We start from the raw sequence: 22048 nt of genomic DNA on the forward strand, positions 1-22048 counted from the left end.
TTATTCCCTGTTGGACACTGGACATACTGCATCCTGTACATGCAACATGTACTGTAGGCAACATATAACATTGCATATATTTTGCTATATAATATTGCATATATTTTGCTATATATTTTTACCTCTTTTTTTATTTCTTCCTACTTGTCTTGCACGGCCTTTGGAGTTTGCACATTTTAATTTGTGTTTTGTTATTTTTAACTTTCGTTGGTTTTTTACTTTGTCTCATTGAGATAATGTGCCACTAATGTGCTTATTGAGGGGTGAATTGCAATCACTGAGAGGTGACAGTGTTGGGATACGTATGAGAACTATAGGGCTACATTATATTGCAGACAATTTTACTTTAATTCATTTTATTACAATGCTACATATAAATAAGGTACCTAACACATCTAAAGCATAAGCACATGGAAAAAATATGATTGGCACATATAGTCCAGTCTTCCAAATGTCTTATTGAGTGTAAGAGAATACCTCAAACTCTTTGCAGTCGTGATGGGTATTTTTTGATATAAACAAATGTAAATGCTTGAACAATGTGTGATGTTGACGTCATAGGATTTTGTAGTCTATGCAATAAATGAATACATAATAAATGACTGTCCAATAGCAGTGGTGGATATTTTCCTATAGTTGATGTTGACTTGGTCCTGCTCTGTTAACAACAGAGATAACTCTTTGACCAGGCCTTGATCTTTGTTCAGTTCTGAGAGCTCTCTCTGGGGCGAGTACAGAGCCACATTATGGAAAACGCAAAATAGCAGATGCCAGCCTTCCCATTTAACACTAGATCATAACTGAAATGTTTTATCATGCCCGAACAAAACAAAAACAAACCTGTTTGTTGTAGCCGGTGCTATGTGAACTGCATAACACTTAATCCTAGGATTGAGAACGGGGAAAGCATGAGCAATATGTGAATTCATTTTATACCTGTAAACTCTTAAATTCTATGAGCCAGTGGAATTAAATTAATTATTCAGCATACATGAAAACATGTTTTTGAATAGTTCAGCCACATTTGTAAATACAATCCAAGCATTAAACCCACTTCACACTGAATATGACAAAAACAAACCCGAAATCCGTTCATTCCTATGGAGTCGAATCCGCACGTGAAAAACTGTCACTGTCGAATGTCAGTCAGTTTTTTTTTTTTTTTTTTTTTATTTGAACTGGGCTATATATAAAAACTTTATATACTTTGTGTGATTTTTTTTAGTTGTCTAAGCATTTCTCAAACACATTACAAAGGGAGTTTTGAACTCTATCATGGAAAACAGTATATGTCCAGCTGATCCTGGTCCAAAAACTGTACTGTAAAAACCAAGCTCTCCCACCGGAGGGAGGATAGGACTGTGGGATGCGGATACGGACTCGGCGTCAAGCCAGCTTTAGTGCTGGATGCTGCTATGTACTTGTTCATAACTTAAAGCCAACATCTCCACTTTTGGCGTTTGGCACTCGCAGGATGAGAGGGGAGTGTTATTTGTGACGATCATTCTCTTTATCGTCATCGTTCTCTTAACAGATAATACATGCTGTAAAGCTAGCTTTAGCCCGGCAAATTCACACATTCTGGAAATTAAAACATAACTGCTTCAATACTAAATAATAAATTATAAGATTATTTTCTATGTTGTCCACTGGGTAGACCAAACAAATTTATAAATTCAATTCATGTTGTATTGCTGCACCGTAAAACATATTGTACCTATTGTACTTCCTATTTATAAAAAAAAACAAAGTATTCCTTCCTCTAAATCCATCCAAATACAAACACTCTCAAAAATAGTTCTTTAATATTTAAAAATGCTTGACAGATTATTACATATGCATATATTGAATACTTTAAAACAAAGGTGAATGAAAAAAAAAAAAAAAAAATCTCCGTTAACCCACCAAACACAGGCGTGAGAGAATATAAATAAAACAATTTTCAGGAAATTACTTAAGATACATGTCTGCATAAACTTTAACAGGTGGACACTTATCTTCTGATCGAAAACATAGATATTAATAACAGTTTTTTTTCTAGTTTACTGCTCATTGAAAAGAGTCAGGCCTGTGTAAGATTCATGTACCCTTACGCTGCTGTAAATATACATTTGATTTAAATTTCAATATAATCTGAAGCTTTTGAAAGCTCATAGTGAAATAATACAATGGTCGAGAGAACACCTCCGGATCCACGCCGACACCCCAGGAAGGCGTGGCACATCCTGGTATAAAAGCCTGTGCCAATGCAACAGAAAACCATCAAACGGGAGTATTTGATCAGCTCAGCACGTGGTTATTTAAAAATCACAGACTCGCGAGCCAAAGCAGCGTTTAAAATCCCAATGCAGATGACCACCGTTGGTATTGGTACGCTGCTGCCGCCGCCGCCACGGCTACTTTTCTAAAAAGTAAAATTGGGTCGCGACGGAACGGCCAAAATCAAAGCAGCAAAACATCATGGCGGACAGCGACGGTAACACGGAAATTACTACGAATGAGAAAAAACCCCGCTACACCGCCAGCCATAGCTACTTGCTCCATCAGCCGTACACTATTTTAGATGAGATGTTTATTAGTGTTATGTTCCTATTGCGGTCACATTACGCAATGTTTGCTACTGTGTCAAGGTGTCTGCCCCTGTTGGCGTGTCTTTTCCTAAGCATTAAATACACCTGTATCCAGTATTTTTTTATACATTTAACTTTCAAATCTTACTTTTACAGCTCTTAAGTTATAATAAATATCCAAAATAAACAACACCGTATTTAGTGTATCAAGACGACCTGTCCAAAACAGTCGCTGATATGTTGGGCAGGGAATGGAAGGAAATTAAATGGATTTGGTTATATTTGGTGGTCGTTTCTCTGTTCAACATAAAGTGTTTAGCCTCTTTGATTAAAGCAGCTTTGGTAACAAGGAGGAGGCGGAGGAGGAGGAGGAGAAAATCCATCAGACGTTCCCTTGACAGCAGCCGTCGCATTTCAGTTAACATTCCTCGAAAATCTCCCGGGGTGCAGCGCTACTGAGGGGCGTCCGGCCTCGTCCCAAGACACACGGTGAACATTAGTCAAGTGTTCTCAACCCCCTTCCCCACCCCCCACCGGTATCAACGGGTTCATTTCACAAGTCTACTTCATCAAGTGTGTGTGTGTAAGTTTGCATGTTTTTTTTTTTGTTTGTTGTAGTTAGATTGCATTTGTGATATAGAAGTGAAACTCCATGTCCATGGCTATTTGCGGCACGCTAGCGCTACCGCCGTGGATGACGGGTATCAGAGCACTATCCAGCTCGTTCATATAACGCTGTGGGAGCAGCTGGCTTCTCGAACCGGCCTGATACTGCACCTGAGGGGAAGATCACACACATACGGATCAACAATTTCATGGGGGGGTGTATGTTCCCTCGCGCGGGTGTCTCGCGCATTACCATTTCAGACTGCGTGGAGAATCTGAGCGAGAGCGAGTTGATGCCGCTGGAGGCCAGCACGGCCAGGTGGGGGGAGAGCGCGCTGCAGGTCGCCAGAGCCATTTCCCTCTGGAACCCGTCGCAGGTGGACAACACGGTCGCTAGGCAGACGTCAGGACTCCTCAGCTGGTAGAAAACCTGGAGGGTCAGACGTGGAGCGCACGGGTTTAACACCTGGACTGAAAACCGCGCTGGTAAGAAAGTAACCGCGGCTCAGGACTCACTTCGGTGCATCTCATCGAGTGTCCCTCGGACTCAAACTCCGTGTCCTGCTGCATTCGGACGCTTTGGACTCCGGCGAGCGACCTCCCGTCGACCCCGCTCGTTACGCTGTAGGTTATAGTTTACAATGAGAAAGGTACAAACTTGGATTTGTATAGAACAGAAGCAAAGGATATTTTTTGCATTATGCATTCAAGTCTGTACATCAGTCGTTTTTCATCAACCGTCCCAAGTCATAAAAAGCTGCCCCCCCCATTTGCAAACAGTTTATATCCCCCTTTACCAGATAGTGCTGGGTGATATGGCCAAAAATGTTAGCACGACAAAATATACCATTCGATAACGATATTTATCACGATATATATAAAAATCACAATTTCTATTAAATGCTTCATTTTTTTTAATATAAAGACAGTTGTATGTCATGATGCATTTTTAAAACACATTGGTGGAGTGAAATTGTAAAAAAAATATAATAATAAGAAGAAGAAGAAGAAGAAATAAAAAGAAAAATAATATTTCAACAAAACTTAAATCTCACAGAAAAATGGGGGTAAAAAAAACTGGAGATAATGCTAAACAGTATTTTTATAGAATGAACAGCATAATGTAAGTTATAAGTGAACAAGAAAAAGTAACAAGTGCAGCTGCTTTAATGAACATTTCACCTAAATTAAATCAAAATAAAAATGGCAAAGAGGCCTTAATCTAAATAAATAATAACATTTGTGGTGTTTCCCGTCTTGGTCGGCATAATGGATATTTCCAGTCTGCTTTGGCTCGGAACATAAATATCCAAAGCAACATTTAACAATCGATGTATGTGGCCCTCATTTGTCAACCGCTGTGGTGTTTGCAGATGCCGCACCTTCTTTCTATATCGACAAAGGTAACTGTCTCAAGCTAAAAGGTCAGCTTTAGATTGCCCAAATTGATTGGCTTTTTGTTGCCACTTGCCTAAACAGATGAACAAATCTGCCTAAGACGTATGGGAATTATCAATCGTATTTTATTTCGACACAGAGGAAAGAATTTGCGCGACAATTATCGTTATATTGCCCAGCACTAATGACAAGACGACCCATGTGTTAAGTCCAAGCTGATGTAGAAAGCCAAAGGTTCGTACTTACCCCACGTTAACCGGAGCCGTCCAGTCGAGCCAGCGGACGGTGACGTTTTCCCTGAGCTCTTCTGCGTCACTCCGGCCACAGGGGATAAGGAAGTCGGTCTTCTCTCTCAGAGCTGTGCGCAGAGCCTCCATAGTGTCCGGGGGGATTTGCACCATCAACCCATCTGACAATAACACAACACTTCAGCGGCGATGGAGCTCGGCGGACATTTTCCCCACCACGCACACTCCTCTATATCTATACATCTATCTATCATTCTATGGATGTGCCTAATTCCTCATAGGGCATATTGAAAAGATAATTTGACCGCATCCCCCAACTCGGTAAGCACTTAGACGGCCAACCAAAAAAAGAAACCTTTAAATGGGACCTGAACGCCCCATGGGCTTTCTAGTGAGGGATGTTGTGATGTCACAGAGGGGGCAGATATATTTATTCATAGGAATGAAGTAGAAAATACTAATATTACCTTCCACAATGCTGGACTTGGCAATGAAGCCCGAAGAGGCTTTTAGAGCTCCATTGAAAACCACAAAACTGGCTCCGGTTACTGCAATGAAGCATAAGGAAACACGCAACCCATGGGTTAGTCATTGTCCTCAATAGCCAGTAAGGGGTTTTTTTGTTGTTTTTTTTTTTAATATATTTTCTTAACGATAGGTTCATAATTTTTCATCCCCGGCCTTATTGGTTCCCATGATTTATAACTGTTCATAGCACGACCTCACAGAGCGCTTTACTAGAGAGAAACTTACAGCTTATTGGGTCTTACGGCTTCATGTTATACTGAAGAAAAAAAATGTGTCTAGGGTTTTTAGGGTTATATTGAGTCATTTGCACTTCTGCACATCAGCTCTTTTGTCTCTATCCATGTCAAAGTAAGAGACTAGCAACTAAAATCTGTGTCACTTCCTAACCAGCAACCTACTGTGGCCAATGTTACGCTTTGGCTGTACTTTAGCAATTGTAAAAAAAGAAAGATTTAGAATAACATGAGTGAAATTGTTGCTTAAAACATGTTCAAAGGACACAAAACACGAGTTTCCCATTTGCGTGAGAAGCTGCAGCAGAGTGGTAAGTTTTTACATAGTAAAGCATTCAGTAAGGTTGTGCTATGACCTGTTATAAATGATGGGAACCAACATTTTAATAAGGGCGGGGTTGAAAACAGCAACTGCAATAGACCAGACCTGACATTTTTTTAAATAATCCCGTGCATGCATGCCAACTGGTGCCGTAAAGAAAAAATGTATTTGGGTGTATTTTTGGGTCAATTATTGCTTCCTCTACATTCATTCAACTCTTGTGCTCCACCACAACAAATACATCAACACTGTGGCTAGTGGAAGTGCGCAAAAATTGCATGCATACAACACAATAACGTATAAGATATTTTAGTAGTTTAATTATGTATCCAAAGAGCAATGTTGCACAATATTTCATATTTTTCAGTCAAATTAGTCAAAAGTGTTTTTATATCAAAACATGACAGAATGTAAAACACAGAAATAAAGACAAAATATATCAGCTCATCTACAAACACAAAGGGCCATGCTGTTAAATTCAGGATAGGACATGAGGCCTTCTCCAAATCATAATAGTTTTTCAATTGGAGGACAGGGCAGCATATGATAAATACTTGCAGGCTGGTATAAATGACCAAATCACTCATTGGGAGAAATTCCAAGTCACCTGTGCGGTTTTTGCCAGGCATGCTGTTGGACTGAGTCTGGTAGTTGCCGTCATCGTTCTGGAAGCAGACTAGATGAGAGTCAGCCTCCAAACTGAGACTGGCTCCAACACTGATCACATGCTCATTAGAGGAGTTCACTACCTTTAGCATCTGCGAAATGAACACATTGTCAACAATTAAAAACAAGAGGTATGCTTTTATTGCCCAGTATTTCTGTCAAATTATTAGCTACCTCGTTGTAACTACTCTTCGGGATGTCAATGTAGCTGTGTCCCACTTCCATGTGGATCCTGAGCCCCTCCACAACCGGTAGACTGTACTGGTAGTTTCTTAGATCCTGTGGAGGTTTCAAGAGTTTATGTCAGCATCCTTTTATTTTTTATATGGGACCCACAATCTGTGAGCTCCACGAGCTTCACTCGACTGGCACATCTGAGGCCGAGAGGGCTGATGTGGTCAAAACATCCCGAGGGAGGAAAAAAAGAAAGCTGATTCACTTCCACTGAAACACAACCGCAAAACCTCTGACACTATTCTGGTGTATTTTTATATCAGAATGAGTTTATTTAGCCAAGTACAATTTAATACACAAGGAATTTATAAATAATTGTATATGAATATGCATATCCATAATTTGCATTTAAAAAAGTGTTAGAAGATGAAAACAAAGCCAAATATACAAAAAAAAAAAAGAAAAGAAAAAAGAAAATCAATGGTCATGCGATTCTATGCACAGGATATGTTAAATCAAAAAGGCAAAAGCTGCGGCTAAGCAGCAATATGGCTATGAGTATAAAATATAAATATAAATACAGGATGAATACATTTGTATACAATTTAAGCGACCCAAGAGGTGAACATAATACAAACCAATGGGGGACATTCTTACCGCCAATAAGTTCATAATGGTGTGTCCCGTCTCTCTGTACACAGACTCTCTGAAGCGTATGCTGACCGTCGTGGTAGGATACACTGTAAAACAGTTATTTCAGCTTGGCATCTTAACACCCTTTCACAACACAAGTAAACACACCACCATACTGCAAGTTTCTTACTTGACATCGGGAGCAGGAAGCTAAAGCGTATTAATGGCCGTTTCAAAGAGACAAGGGCAATGCCTCTCATGTTTTCACAGTAGGAATGCTTATAATTAACCATTTAACTGTTAAGACTAAGAATTTTGACCAATAAAAACTATCAGTTAAACAGTTAAAAAAATTTATATTTTTTTTTTATCCGGATATAAAAATAGAAAGAAAATAGGATAGAAAATAGGCTATACAATGTATTTCTTAAATACAACTCATGGGGGCGACACATGCAACGTGTGGTGCCTTTTATTTCAGGCACGTAAGAGCACAGCTTACGCAGCTCTTGGTTGAGGTCTGCAAACCCGAAAGTAAGCGTAACAGAGTTACGAAATGAAAATGCTATATTTATAATGACCTGTTTGAAATGATTTTATGGTTTTTGACTGGATTATATATTATTTAAAGTAACGCGATAGTTTTTCCACCAACATAATCGTGTGCACCCTCCAGTGAAAATGTGATTACTCTATACGTTGAACGAATACTGATCTCCAAGTCAAGCACTTGAGTACTCATGCCGTCCCTAACGTTGTTTACATGTCAGAATATTGCCATAATATTCATCCATTTTAAATATTACATTTTAATCTTGTCTGATAACGGTTGATGATCACTAAGTGAGGGTCGGCTATCGGTCAGAAATTCTAAATTAGCATCCCTATTTCACGGCCAAGTTAAGTGGAAAGGACAACCCCAAAAAGAGGCTTACTGCTATGTTCAGCACCCAGCCGGAGCAGCAGCCGGAGGGGAAAGACTTTGGCCCAGGGCACTTCCAGTCGCTGGATGAGAAGGCCGAAGAGGAAGGGCTGAGGCGGCAGACTAAGGTCTTCCAGGGGTTGACAGGTGGGAGAGAAGAAGAGCATTCCGCCGTGCTCCTTACTCCCAAGGAAGCTGCTCGTGAACGTGACATTCCCAAGGTCCTCCACGAATTTCCCTACAGGATGGAGGACAAATGGACTTTGAGTACCGTCTCAAGTAAAAACGTATTGTGACCATGGTGAAGGTAAACTCAGGTGGTGTGTGTGTGTGTGTGTGTCTTGTGACCTTTTTGGGCATCTTGGTAAATGTTAAGATAGAGCATAAAGAGGTCTTTGGGTAGAGTTTTCTCATCTGGAAGACACTCCAACACAAACGCGAGCTCTCTCTGGCCTAGTGCTCGTAGCCCGTTGGAGCCGAAACACCAGCATCGCCGACTACAGTCTGAAAAGAGGAACAACACCAGCGTTAAGTCAGGAATAGAAGCGCAGTAAGTACACGTCACGTTCGCCATTGTTGTTCTCATTAGCACCTGAGCGTTTGCTCTAAAGGCATCAAAAAACGAAGTATCAAGAACCAGAGGATTTGAAAAGTGTTCCCTCACATGTTACTAGCTTGACGTTGATTAGCAAAGTAGCGTTGAGAAGAAAGGTCAAAGGTCGTGGTCCTCCCTCCTCCAACAGGAGCAGAATCTGGCAGGGGGCAGGTCGTTCCTCAACCAACACGTCTGAAAAAATGCAAACAAACGAATGAACGGATGGATGGATTAAGAAATGCGGCTGCAAAATTAAGGTATAAGAAATGAACTCTTTGCAAGGATGAAAAACAATCACAAATCAGTAAAGCTATTAGGTAATTAATAAAAGCCTAATATACCTCCTACTTCATCGTCTCCAGTGGTGATGAGTAGCGGAGGCAGTTCTTCCTCCTCGTCTGGCAGCAGACTGGGGCCTTTGTGCTCGGAGGAGTTGATTCCACAGAGCAAGGCATAATCCCACGGCCCCGACAGCGGCAGGCGAACCCCCTCGGCCCCAGAGGACTCAGGAGCGGACGACCCTCCCACTTGAACCTCAGGCCCGCCAGGACCCGCCTTAAAGGAAAAAAACAGACGGATCTATGTTCAATATCTAATATTTACTACCCAAAACACTCACAATTGAATACAGACCCAATGCAGATCAATGAAGACCTAATTGATAGGGAAAATGATAAGGGATGAGGGAAAATTACACATCCAGCTCTGTCCTACAGGTCAGTGAACCAAGAGAAACTGTAAACCGTTCATCGTGTTTTTTTTGTAATTGTGTTCGCTTGTATCCAAAATGTGACTCACAGCAGGCGGCTCAGTGGCGACAGGACTGCACTCTTGAGGACTCCTGCGGCCCGTCACCGACAGCTTTGTTGTGTCTGCCACCTCTCCGTTGGGCAATATGCCATCAGCAAACCACACACGCTTCTGCTCGCGGGGACAACCTGACAGGCAACGACAGAGGGTTTAGGCAAGGCCAACAGGAGATCCAGCGGCAACAAAATGCAACCCAGACTGAGTAGATGTGAAAGTATTCGGACCATCGCTGGTTGGGTGTTTCAGAACCGACACGGGCACCATGACGGTAGGCGGAGGAGAGTTCAGGGTGCCCGCGGCTCGGGCCTGCTGCAGAGGGGGGATGGTGCTGCAGTACTCAGAAGGGACATTGGGGTTTGGGCTGGGACCCGTAGGACTCATCATCCGTTCTAGGGCCTGGGCTAAAGACAAAATCAGACAGGTCATGTTTATGGAGCCCAAACTTCCGTTTTTATTTTAAATGTACCTATTGTTTTGTTTTATATGTAAGCCAGCCAGAAATTCTCTACATTGCAGTGTCTATCAAATATATCAATATGCAAATAAGACTTGCTTACTCGGTGCTTAGATCAACACTTGTGACACAAATAAGCCTTGCTAACCGCCAACTATGGTCCATAGAACGGTGATTCTGTTTGAATGTCTTATCACCAGGTTAGAAACGCAGATATCAGTGTTTCCCCTACAATTGTACAGGCCTGGCGAGCCAGGCACAGTCCCCCAAACAAATGTTTTATTTTTATTATGGTCTTTATAGGAATTTACAATCCATTTATGCTATTAAAACATGTGTACAATTTAGGGATGTTAAAATGTACCGACTAAGCAACAGACTGTCTCCATGTCCTCCTTGTCAACAGTAAAATGCAAAAAAATAATAATTGTGGGAACGGCCTATTGAAAACATTCTAAAAGCTTTACTCTTTTCCAAAATAGCCTATTGAAAATGTTCAAACTAAAATAAAAAACAAGACAGTCCTGTTTCCAAAAGGGAGGGGGAACAAGTGCGCGAGTGTCCGTGGCACGTTCTGCATTCTCACTTTGCGTGCTTTAAAATGACAACTTTGCATATACTTTGATTTCGATTTGGAGGGTCTCACGAAACCCCGTGGCCCAATAAAAGTGATGAAAGAGCCCATGAATCGGAATGAAAGATCCCAGCCAAGGTGGGGGCTCGGGCACACCACCGCCTCCGCCCACTCCGTCGGGGTATATTTACTCATTCATATATTTATTTATATATGTATTGCCTCATTAATTATTTCAGCATTTATTTCATAGGCATATTTAGTTTTATTTTCAGTGATGACAGTAATGAGCTCAACACTTTGGCGATGTCACATGGTCGCGGTATCTTTAATCAGAGTCACTTTAAATTACTGTGCTCGCCGTTCCCATGGGCAGTGTGAACTGTGAATTCTGGGCTACAACTCACACAACTCATGATTGCTTTTGATAGCAATCCATCCTAAAATTTAAGAATTTACTAAAAAAAAAAAGACAAATCTTCACTTTTGGTAGGTGAAAACAGACCTCGGGAACAGGCTGCAAGGAGAGCGCTTGGGGGCATGCATGAAGATTTCAATACATTTGCCTCCTGTGGCAAAACTTCCGTATCCTGATGCCATGGTGAGATTTTTGTCCAAGCCAAGGAAGATAAAGTGTAGCAATGAATCATACACATTGTGTTCATGATGTGTAAATGTTTTGCAACTGTCATTGGTTACAGAGCTTAATTTTATGCCGAAAAGAATTTGTCTTATTAAGTCATCCTAAAGTCTTGAATATACCACGCAAACAAAAATTTGAATGCAAATGTAATTTGCAGACGGCCTGCTGCGCCATCTGACCTAAGCGGACAGTGCTAATATGCCATCCTGCGCGCCTTGTCTGTTTAGGGAGGTTGGACTCCCATATCCTTCCTCAGGTAACCAAGCTACAATGGACTGCTGTGGCACTACACTGGATTCTACTGAAAAGTTTTGGAGCTGAATTCAATTTTCCACTGCTCAATTCCATGACGACTGGACAAAGTAGATAACATAGAATTACTGTGGGAGAACCTCATACCCAGTGAAGCATGTATTCACGTGAAAATCCTATTTACAGGCATTTACAAAACAATAATAACCATCAACAAATGCTGACCTATACTTTTAAACAACATAAAGAGGATGACTTATTTCATTACTTTGGCTCAACCCATTTAAGGGAAGTCCTAAATATGCGGCACCAAGAATCTTAGTGTAGCCTATCTAACTTCCTCACAGGTGTTTCTCGATCATAAATATGTTTAAATTACAGGGCACCTATGGATTAATTACACAAAACACTGGAAAGGTCAAAACTTGTTTCTGATATTCTGATTACAGGAAATTAGTTGCAAATGAATTGCTCACTCAATTATACACTTATGTTTTCAGTAGTTCTGTAGCAGCACACATTCACATTATTTATTTATCTTATTAGGTTATAGAGACTATATAGAAAAGGTTATAAAAAAAAACAATACAGAAAAGATAAACAGCAAGAACTGCTAAATGCTTAAATATGCTTTAATGCAAAGAACTGTCGGTATGAATGGATCCTTATCAATTCAATGGCCAAAGTAAACTTAAACAGAGGGGCATGACATAGCGTAAACAGACAACTAGTGGATGTAGTAAACTACTAATGACCTAAATTTCATAACCATAGCTAATTACTAAGGTCAGTTTGAGCATAATGCTATTTTCCATATTCATGATGCCAGATTCAAGTACCAAACATAATGGTTTGACTATTTACAAATAAAATGAAGCTTACCTCATACTTATCCAGTTTGGTATAACCCAAACACTCTGTTTTTTCATGGTGATTTAGATCCTTAGCTCTAGCTTTGTTTCTGAGGCAGTTGCTGCCTTGGTCTATTTCTGTTGTCAGCCCCGTATAGCCTACTAACTGAGCTATCCACAGACCGTGCGGCGTGCTGTGAGCCTCATAGGTTGCTCACCGTGATGATGAAATATGGAGAGTGACGAGGGAGGAAAGGAAGGAAAAGAGTAAAAGCAAGGATCGCATTGCTCCACCAATCACTAACAAAAAAGGTCAGTCTTTCCCGTTAGGTTCACCGACCTGGGCAAGAAAAATAAAAATGGTTTCACCATCACACCAGTTGGGCGAGTCCTGTATGACACACGATAGAGGACACAGACCATCATCCTGCTATAACTCTCATCCTCCTTCTCCACTGCCCACTCCTTGATTTATCCCCTCCCTCCTCTCCCTCACTCCCTCCCTCCTCTTCTCTCTAGCTGTACTGCAGTCACTTTGGCTACGGTGGGTGCCACTCTTGATACACTGCTTTCCCCAGACCAAGCTGTTGTATGAACAACATAAAAAGCACCATTACTCAATGTAAAAATGTGCTAAACAACTGTAGTCAACAGTTTTAATTATGCACGCAACCATATTGACTAACATGCATAAACCCGCTATTCTCTTGAAACCACTGGTTTAGTCCCAAAAAGCAGAGGGTTTAAAGGAAATACAGGGCTTTAGTCAAAGAAAGTCTCCAACTGAATGGGCCGTAAAGGCACTTTACAAAGGATACCATGTCATGACTACTACTATATATATATATTGGTGGCCGACTGATATGGGTTTAGTCAATGGCCGATGCCAATATTTAAAGAGAAGGGTGGTCGATGACCAAAATATATTTTCCATTTTTTTTTGCATCTGATAAAATACAACAATTTAATCATAATAACAAATGAGACACAATTGTTGAACTTAGATTAACATTTATTTAACACTAATGTTATCGTCTACATTGTCGGTTTGCTTAAGTAGATCTGCAGCCTGTCTGCAGCGCACTTATTTAAATGGAACTAATTTAGCAGACAATTTTGTCCAAAGCAGATCTACAATACATTACATTACATGTGTAACCCAGGTAAAATTATTCTATCTATTTTTATTAGAAATATCACAAAATGCTGATGAACGTGAAACGATATTAATTTGTGTCTTAATAATCCATTTTGAGTTAAAAAAAAAAAGTGTAAATACTGTAAAAGATCTGCAGTCCCTTTAAGATAAGAGTCGCCACCTCATGACATCATCTCTGAGGCAGGGCTATGTGGGCACTGCAGGGGTGTGTGTGTGTGTGTAATATTGCTGTCAGAGAGAAGAGAGAGCGACAAAGCGCAACTGCTAACTTTCTGCATCACAAGGAACCAAGAGGTTTCAACCTCATCTTAATTTCCCCCCAGGGCTTGATGAAAAAGTGCTTACTCAACATTCTGACATTTACAGGATCAGATTGAAGAGTTCCACTGGATCACAACACAGCACACATGTTAATATTTTACGTTAGTGGATAAACACCAGTGTCAACGGTTGCTCTTTATTTTGTTATCTGTCGGGGCAGAGGCCAAGATAGGAGCAGATTGGCGGGAGGAAAAACTGCTGTGGAGTGGTGGCACACAAAATGAGAATAGCCTTTTCTATACAACAGTGGCATGTTAAGCTTTACCTGCCCATAGACATGAACAACTACAACTCCCTTCCACAGTGAATTTGTGGGAAGCCAATAAATGGTGGTTCTTTTCTCCTCCAGAAGATAGACATAGAAGATCACTCAATCATAAGATCATATCTATGGCTTCTATAGATCAAGGGTGAAATATACACCTACAAGAGAAGAATCGTGGAGCCCACAACAGAACGGCTCATGAGTCTCAACTTTGATGGCAGATTATGTGACTGGAATGAAATTTGTATTTTGACCCAAAAATCAATTCCTACACCTGGAATCCCAACGGTCAGAGTTGGCGCCTTACCTCTGTGTATGGTATCAAAGCATATGAGACACACACGGGCCTCTTTCTCCAGGTACTTGAGCTTACATTTTCGGCTGCAGCACACAGCGCAGAACACCTGCCACAGGAAGAGGGAGGCCGGTGAGTGGAAGAGAAACTACAATTTAACTGGCACAAAGAATGTGGGAGCATTAACAGGATAAATGTCAACATATATCTAAACCTGTTTGTATCTTAGTCACTTGGAAAGAGCAGTTTATGCCATTGGCAATTTAACACCCCTGAGACCCTTTGTCTAAGTCTGTGTTAATCACTGGCCTTAAACTCTTTAGCTCCCGCTTTAGCAAATGTCTTGAGCGGAGATCTATAGAGGAGCTGGAAAAAGAACTGCTGACTCATGCGCCCTCCATCTGAGCAAACTCACAAAGCTATATTTAGTCTTGCAGCCAATCCCTTAATTAAACCTCCCTCTACCCTAACCAGCAAGTTTTTAATCAGAGCATTTCTACATTTCAACACAATTCCTCTATATTAAAACAAACAAAAGTATGCGTAGTTAAATTAATTATTAAAATATTAAAAATGAATAATAGGTTCAATAGTGATTTTACAAGCTACACCGTGGTGTGCTTGCTTACATGTATGTTTCAAAACTCTCATGTTAAAGAATCCAAATGAAGTTCTTCACATTAAATAACATGGTATTGTAAATTATAAGTTAATCTATTAAAAATAAAATATATCATATCTCATCAAAACCGATTTAGACTACAGATTGTGTCTCACAAAGGGATGACAGGGTGATGGGGACACACTGAAAGATGGATATTAACATCAAATCATTGCCGGCTGTACTAAATATCATTTTATTATATATTTAGATGAAATAGATATATTTCATTATATTACTAGTTATTGTGAGAATAGTCTCTCAATCAGAGTGGGTTTACAGCTAACTTTGTGACAAACTGCAGTTGTCCTTCTGTTGTTTAGCATAAGAACCTATGCTGAAAAGGTTATACGAAGCAGAAAATATCTATTCAGGAAGCTGAAGTACACACCTTTCCACAGGCTCGACAGTGATGCCGCCTCTTTGTAAAAGTGAATCTCTGTGTGCAGTTCATACAGTTGGGGGCTTCAGAGTCCGGCACCCAAGCTGGCTGCCTGCACCCGAGACCCTCTTCTGTCTCATCCATAGAATTTGCATCATTCCCTGATGGCTCTCCAGGGTAAGGTGGTGGTTCTGAAAGTTCATCATACCCATCATTATTGTGATTCCGGTGTGGTTCGTGCACAAGGCCTGGCTCAAAATTGCTAGAATGGCTCGGTGGAGGATGGCATGGAGATGCTGGATTTTCTTCATCCTCTACAGTGCTTTGGTCTGTTACAGAGTCAAACATCTGCACCGGTAACCCTGTCTCTGCTGGTGAAGGAGATACTAGGCAGTGAAGTTGCTTAGGTCGAGCACCACCATAGGAGTGTAAGTCAGGGCTGACACTATGCTGGGACTGAATAGGGTTGATGGAGTGCGTTACTTGAGAGGAGATTTCCGGCTCTATTTGATAGGAACTGTGCAAGTCCGGCGAGAATGAAGAAAGTTTAGGTTTCAAACTCTCTTCCACACATTCACTTGTCATTTCTTTTTCTGGAGAATTCATATTCTCAGGTGTGTCTTGCTGGCCACGACTTCTCAGCTCTTCCTCCACAAGTTTTTGCTCCAGATCCCCGCTGAGGTCTGAGAGGTCTTTATGATGACCATACTCCCCAGACATGCTACAGAGAAAACCCCCATCGAAATGTTCTGCCCCAGAATGGGCCTGTAGAAAAGCATCCAACTCCTCATCTGTAACCAGTAGTTCAGCCTGATCAGGCTCAGGCAGGTATTCAAAGCCAAAGTCAACAGATTCAGCTGTGCTGGGCTCTGCCCTCTCAGAGGAGGTATGTTTTAGAGTGGTAGTATAAGGAGATTCCAGAGAGACTGGTTCCTCATTTGTTGATGCACTGCCCTCTGCAGGCTGCAGAGAGAAGGGAACCGCTATATTGATCAGCTCATTTGCATTGGACCCATCCATTCTGGCCGTCAAGGTTGATACAGAGTCTGCCTCTTTGCACTCAGGCATTTCTGTCTTTTTACCCATTGCTGAAACTTCCACAGAACCTTCCGTAGAGTTTTTGGAGTTCACCAGAGCTCCACACATAGACACAGCTATAGGAAAGCATGACAAGCCCACTGGGTCATTCTCCGAGGTGGTGGGAGCTGCAAGAGAGTCTGCCTCATACGAGTCCAACTGTTCATGTGTCTTATCCTTCGTAAAATCTTCAGTAGTAATGTTGTCATTTGTAGGATTTTCAGGCAGGGGGCCTACTTGTTCACAATGGTTTAAGGAGTTAACTGATTGTTGGCTCCCCATCTTATGAGCGCCATCTTCCTCTTCCTTAGCCAGCTCTGTGGTCCTTTTAGACATAGATTCATCCGCAGACTCACAGACCCTTTCAATAGCTGCTGGGAGAATGACATCCAGCAGGCTGAGCGATGCAGAATATCCACCAACAGTGTCACATAAAATTAAACCCGGCAGTTCCACTTTCCCGGCTGATGCCTGTTGTATCTCAGTGTCCATATCCCCAAAGCTTAACTCCTGTACCTCCTCTCCAAGAGCAGCAACAACCGGGCTGGAGAAGTCTACTAGAAGTGCCTCCTCTTCCTCCATTTGCTTCTCCACCATGTCCAGTTCACCAAAGGTGTCATGGCTACTACCCCTTATTGCCGAACTTGTGTCATTGACAAGGTCACACACAGGCTTCAGAGCTCGATCTGGGCAAGGAGGCACACAGCCTTTTACTTGCCTACGATCTACAGAAGACAGAAGGTCTACATCTGTTAGTTGTTGGCCTTCTACCTCACTTATTCCAGAATTATGATTTTGACTGGTCAGACGATCAGGAGAGATTGGAGAAAACCCATAATGGAGGGAGTTAAGATCGGGGAGCTTTTGTCGGCCGGTTGAGGCTTCTGAAGATAGACTCTGGGAGCCCAGTGTGGAAAGGGAATATGCAGGTGGCTTCAGAAATACAGATTTGCAGTCAGGCTCTTCTGAAATTTAGAAAAGAGAAGAAACAAGTTAAAACAAACATAAAATCCCTTTGCTGTAGTTTGTACAGACCAAGGTAATTGAACCAAGTAGCCACATTCGCCGAGTGGTCTCAGAGGCAGTGCAGAGGGTTGTGAAATAGATCTAAAACTTTTATGCTTATCCAACTGGATGAATTTGTCAAAAAAAGTGTGATTCAAACTAATCTTGAACACTTTGAGGAGAAAAAGTCTGAATTGTGACTAATGTGCAAACAGAACAACAACTAATGGAGAAAAAAAACCTACACTGGAAGCTGTGCATTTTCCACAACATCATTTCCACCTTGGGGTAAAACTATGTTCAATACAACACTAAAGCTAGAGAGCAACAGCATCCAGGCGATCTCTCTCTACTTCCCCATTGTGTCACGCGGCCATTTAAAGAGAGCACTAAATGCAGTTCATTAGGGATGAAACACTATGGCCGCTTCACATCTTTAAGTGGGGTTGTAACCATGCAAGACAAGTTAAACATTACATGGAAATGAAAGCAGATTAGATATTTAAAATCACAAATTACGACATGAGCCATAAAATACTTTTGGGATGACGGTCCCTAAATGTGACAGTCCAGTGTCATTGGATCATTTAAACAGACACAACATACAAAGCAAAATATAAAAAATATTATTAAATGCCTTGTATGTCTATGTTTTCAGATTTTGGAAAAAAACTGAAAATAAGCATACAATAAAAAATAAAAATGTAGCTCCTTATTTTAAGCGTTAATATTTTGGTGGATAAAACAAAATAGGTCATGCTCATTGCTCATTTCTAAACTGTTTGTACCCAGTAGATTGTTTGTGTGACAAAAAGACTGAATAGAAATGTGACTAAGATGCAATATTCTCTTTTTGGCCGGTTTGAAGATTCCCTGAAAGGATTTTGCTACATCAAAATGACATGTTTGTTTATAGATGTTATGGTCTTACCGGTATTGTGCTCAAAGTCATCAAGCAGCTTGTCAAGATCGCAAACGGCAGCCTTGAAAAAACTGTCCATGATGGGCTATAAATAGAGGCCTTCCTCTACATCCTAAAGGAAAATAGTTACTGTGGTTAGAAGGAGGCCTGTGGGATAAGAAGTCAATTGTGGTTTTTACACAGTAAAAAAATATTGTGATATTGAGGAAAAGACTTAAGGCACCACTTATTGAGTAATGAATAGATATCCTTAACAAACTACATTTGTAAGATACCAAAATTCAGATAAAGAAAGGATGTTTTCTTCAGCATTCTTTCATGTTGAAGCTTAACAAGAATATATTATTAAGAATAGTTTTACCATGACAGAAAGACAGAATTCCTCTCCTCCTCCAATACCTCATGGTTTCTGAAGAATTGTTTCAAATGATGTCTTATCCTGAATTTCCCCTACAGGGGGATCAATAAAGTACTATTGGATCTTATCTTGAATTGACTTATGACTTGCTCTAAACAATGTCCAACAACACTGTTGCCTTAATGTGCAATACAAAGTTTATTACTGCTGGAAGTAGTAATAGTGATATTTGAGCCAATAGACACAGGAAGGTTGGATAACCATTGGTAAACTGGTGAAAACTCCATGACGAGGACCTGCACAATATCGCAATATGAGAATTCAAAACACCACATCTTTTTGTTGTCAATGCTTATTTTTCCCTTGAAAGACCCTGTTTTGATGTGAATATACTTGAAAATTAGTAGAATCAAGCAAATGGTTAGCTAAGACTTGATAAATCCATTTTAATTGACACATTTGGAAAGGCGTAAATAGTTTTTATAGCATAAAATAGGCTATTATTGAGGTAAAGAGCCTCATCATACCTAACTTTTTTACGGCATTGCAATCCATTCTACCAACCCTACTCTTGTACATTGTGCTGTGACATTATAGGAAAGAATTTCAACCCTAATATTATATTTAGCACCTTCTCAAAAGCATTTACATTACCTTATGCCAGGGGGGAAAATATTGAGATCACATTTTCATTGTGGTTTTGTTATAGATGGTGCTGTCACTGTACTACTTAAGTGTAATCCATCTTGCGAAAATAAACTTTTACGTTATGTGTATGCAATTCTATTTGGGTGAACATAGCCTGTTTAGATATAGGAATAAAATAAGTATAGAACAATTGCTTCCATAAAAAAAATTAAAATTTAAAAAAAAACCTTCCCTGACCAGTAATTGTTGGGCTATTAAGTAGCTGTTTGGAAGCTCCTTCTATGAAGATCCCATAAACTCTTAGAAAGCAAAAAAGCCCCCCCTTACAAAATGAGGATATGATAGGAAAAAGTTAAATGCAGGTGTGCTAAATAGAGTCCCTGACTTGTGTATTTAAAATTTTATACACTTGTAAATAGATCTGTGAAATGATTACGACATTGCATGTCCGCACGACATCTTCCATATATGACATTAAACTTCTTGATACAACCTGCACAAAAAAGCAGTATTCAGCTTTACAAACACCTCGGATAACCAGGTGTTAATGAGGAAGTGAGCCGAGTAATGTGTTGATATTATCTGTCCCCGAGTTTGTCAAAGCCACCTGGACAAACCTGATCGTCCAACCAGTCACTCATTGTTTACTTGTGTCGGTCGACAGTGTTGTTGCAAAACTGTTTCTGCCACCTCTCACAATGAAATGATGCCACAGCACACCGCTGTGCTGTTAAACCGCTTCAAAACGTCACAACACGTCACAAGCACGCAGAGCTGTGCTTACACGTGTTGTTGTTGACATTATTAAGGACTACTACAGTCCTCACCTGAGCTTGATCTGGTGGACTCGGAGCTGCTATTGCTGCTGGAACTAATGCATTAGTACAGGCACGGTGGTGGGAAAACACCAACAGACTGCCTATTACAGTTATCCCAAAATATAGTGCCGTATTAGGGCGATGGCTCAAGTTGTGGGGTGTATAATTTACTGTACTTCGTGGTCGAGAGTTTTAAGAAAGCCCAAACAGGTCGTCGTCATCTTAGTTGCAAGCCAATGTATTTCCCCCCTTATTTGATGTCTTCCAACCCAAATATTTGCTAAGAGCGTTCAAAGACGCATGCCCAGACTTATATTGTAGGTCATTGAATTCAGATCACAAAAAAAAAAAAAAAAAACACCGCAACTTTAAACGCTTAGAAAGAGCGTAGCGGCACATTTCACCACAAGGCATGACAGTTGACGCATTTTAAATACGAACACCGCGATGACAACGGAGTAAAGAAGTTGAAGCAACATTTTTCCACAGACGCAAGCAAAGCTACAGGTTAACCAACAAGCCACAATTACTGCTGAAGCTAACCCCCAGTGACTGTACACGTTAGTGAATAATGCTATCGTTAGCCGCGGCTTGTCGTTTGCGAGACTGTAACACTAAGTCTAAAAGCGGGTAAAAGTTGGCGTTAGTTATTCCCTCCGCGGGCTCGCTAACGTCGTTAGCTGTTTGGTGACCTGACGTTAGCTAGCAGTTAACTTGGCGTTTGGTTGGAATATTTACCAGAAATGTTTTACTCCATCTACTGTGTCGCGTCCTCCACGGCGCCCGGCGTCTTCAAATTCAAGAAACAAACAAACATCGCCGGTGTCGTTTCATTGTTTTTTGTTGTTTTCCGCCCCCCCCGCCTCTCTCCCGTGGTAGAAGCGGAGAAGAAGGCAGCTGTGTAGTTCACTTGGATGAGGTGTGTAGTTTGAGCACTCGGGCGGCCATCTTGGACAGCCCGTGGTGGGAGGACAGAGACGCCGCTGTCGCCCCGCCCACCGGGGGCGGGGGCGGGGGCGGGGCGACTGCTCCACATATTCCTGGGTTCGTGCACGAGTGGCGGCGTGCCCATGTAAACTCAGTGGGATGGGGGGGGGGGGCATATTTTAGAGGTATCTTTCTCAGAATTGATCTCAGAGGACTATATATTTACCCTAAAGTGTTCTTTAAACAGGATTTTGGTAACCAGACCCCCCCCCCCCCCCGCCCCGTTACCATTTGGATCGTTCCGTTCTTCCGCGACAGAGATCTTCAATGACACTAGAGATGTCAATGATCTTCAGCCACAAGTTGCACATCTTCGTTCCCTGTAAAAATCTTTGTTGTGGGGGGAGCGACACACTGCACACGGAGAACTGAGATTTATTCGAAAAGTGAAGTTGGCCTATTTATCATCGCGTTGATGTAGAGGGGAACGGCGGGTAACCAGGCAATACAATTACGTCAACATGAAATATAAAAAAACAAATATATGTCTGCCGCATGCACACTGTCATGATGTGCGGTTTGTCAGGTTTTGCCCCCCTACATAGTACACTCAGGTTCGATTCCCCTTGCGCTTTCTTTTCTTCTGCAAAATGTCAGACAGATGCCCAAGGTCAGGTTTACGACCTGCTTTTTTGGTCTGACCGACAGAAAACCACAAATAGAGTCAGGAT

The 22048-nt window shown here is 41.2% G+C and overlaps 1 protein-coding gene across 1 annotated transcript; it reads right to left on the bottom strand.

The window, feature by feature from the left end:
- Positions 1-1786: 1786 nt before the first annotated feature.
- Positions 1787-21310, bottom strand: zfyve16 (zinc finger, FYVE domain containing 16). The gene is made up of 18 exons (XM_080018473.1): positions 21129-21310; positions 18576-18678; positions 15572-17604; positions 14532-14628; positions 9930-10106; positions 9694-9833; positions 9237-9450; positions 8965-9087; positions 8649-8804; positions 8314-8538; positions 7403-7485; positions 6746-6850; positions 6513-6663; positions 5290-5370; positions 4821-4983; positions 3693-3798; positions 3430-3606; positions 1787-3347 (listed from the first exon to the last, which is right to left on the bottom strand). Exons 2-18 carry the CDS (start codon positions 18643-18645, stop codon positions 3189-3191), a joined length of 4260 nt encoding a protein of 1419 aa, XP_079874599.1. The 5' UTR covers positions 18646-18678; positions 21129-21310; the 3' UTR covers positions 1787-3188.
- Positions 21311-22048: the final 738 nt, after the last annotated feature.

The sequence above is a fragment of the Zeus faber genome (genome assembly GCF_960531495.2).
Source record: "Zeus faber genome assembly, chromosome: 17".
Taxonomy (NCBI): Eukaryota; Metazoa; Chordata; class Actinopteri; order Zeiformes; family Zeidae; genus Zeus; species Zeus faber.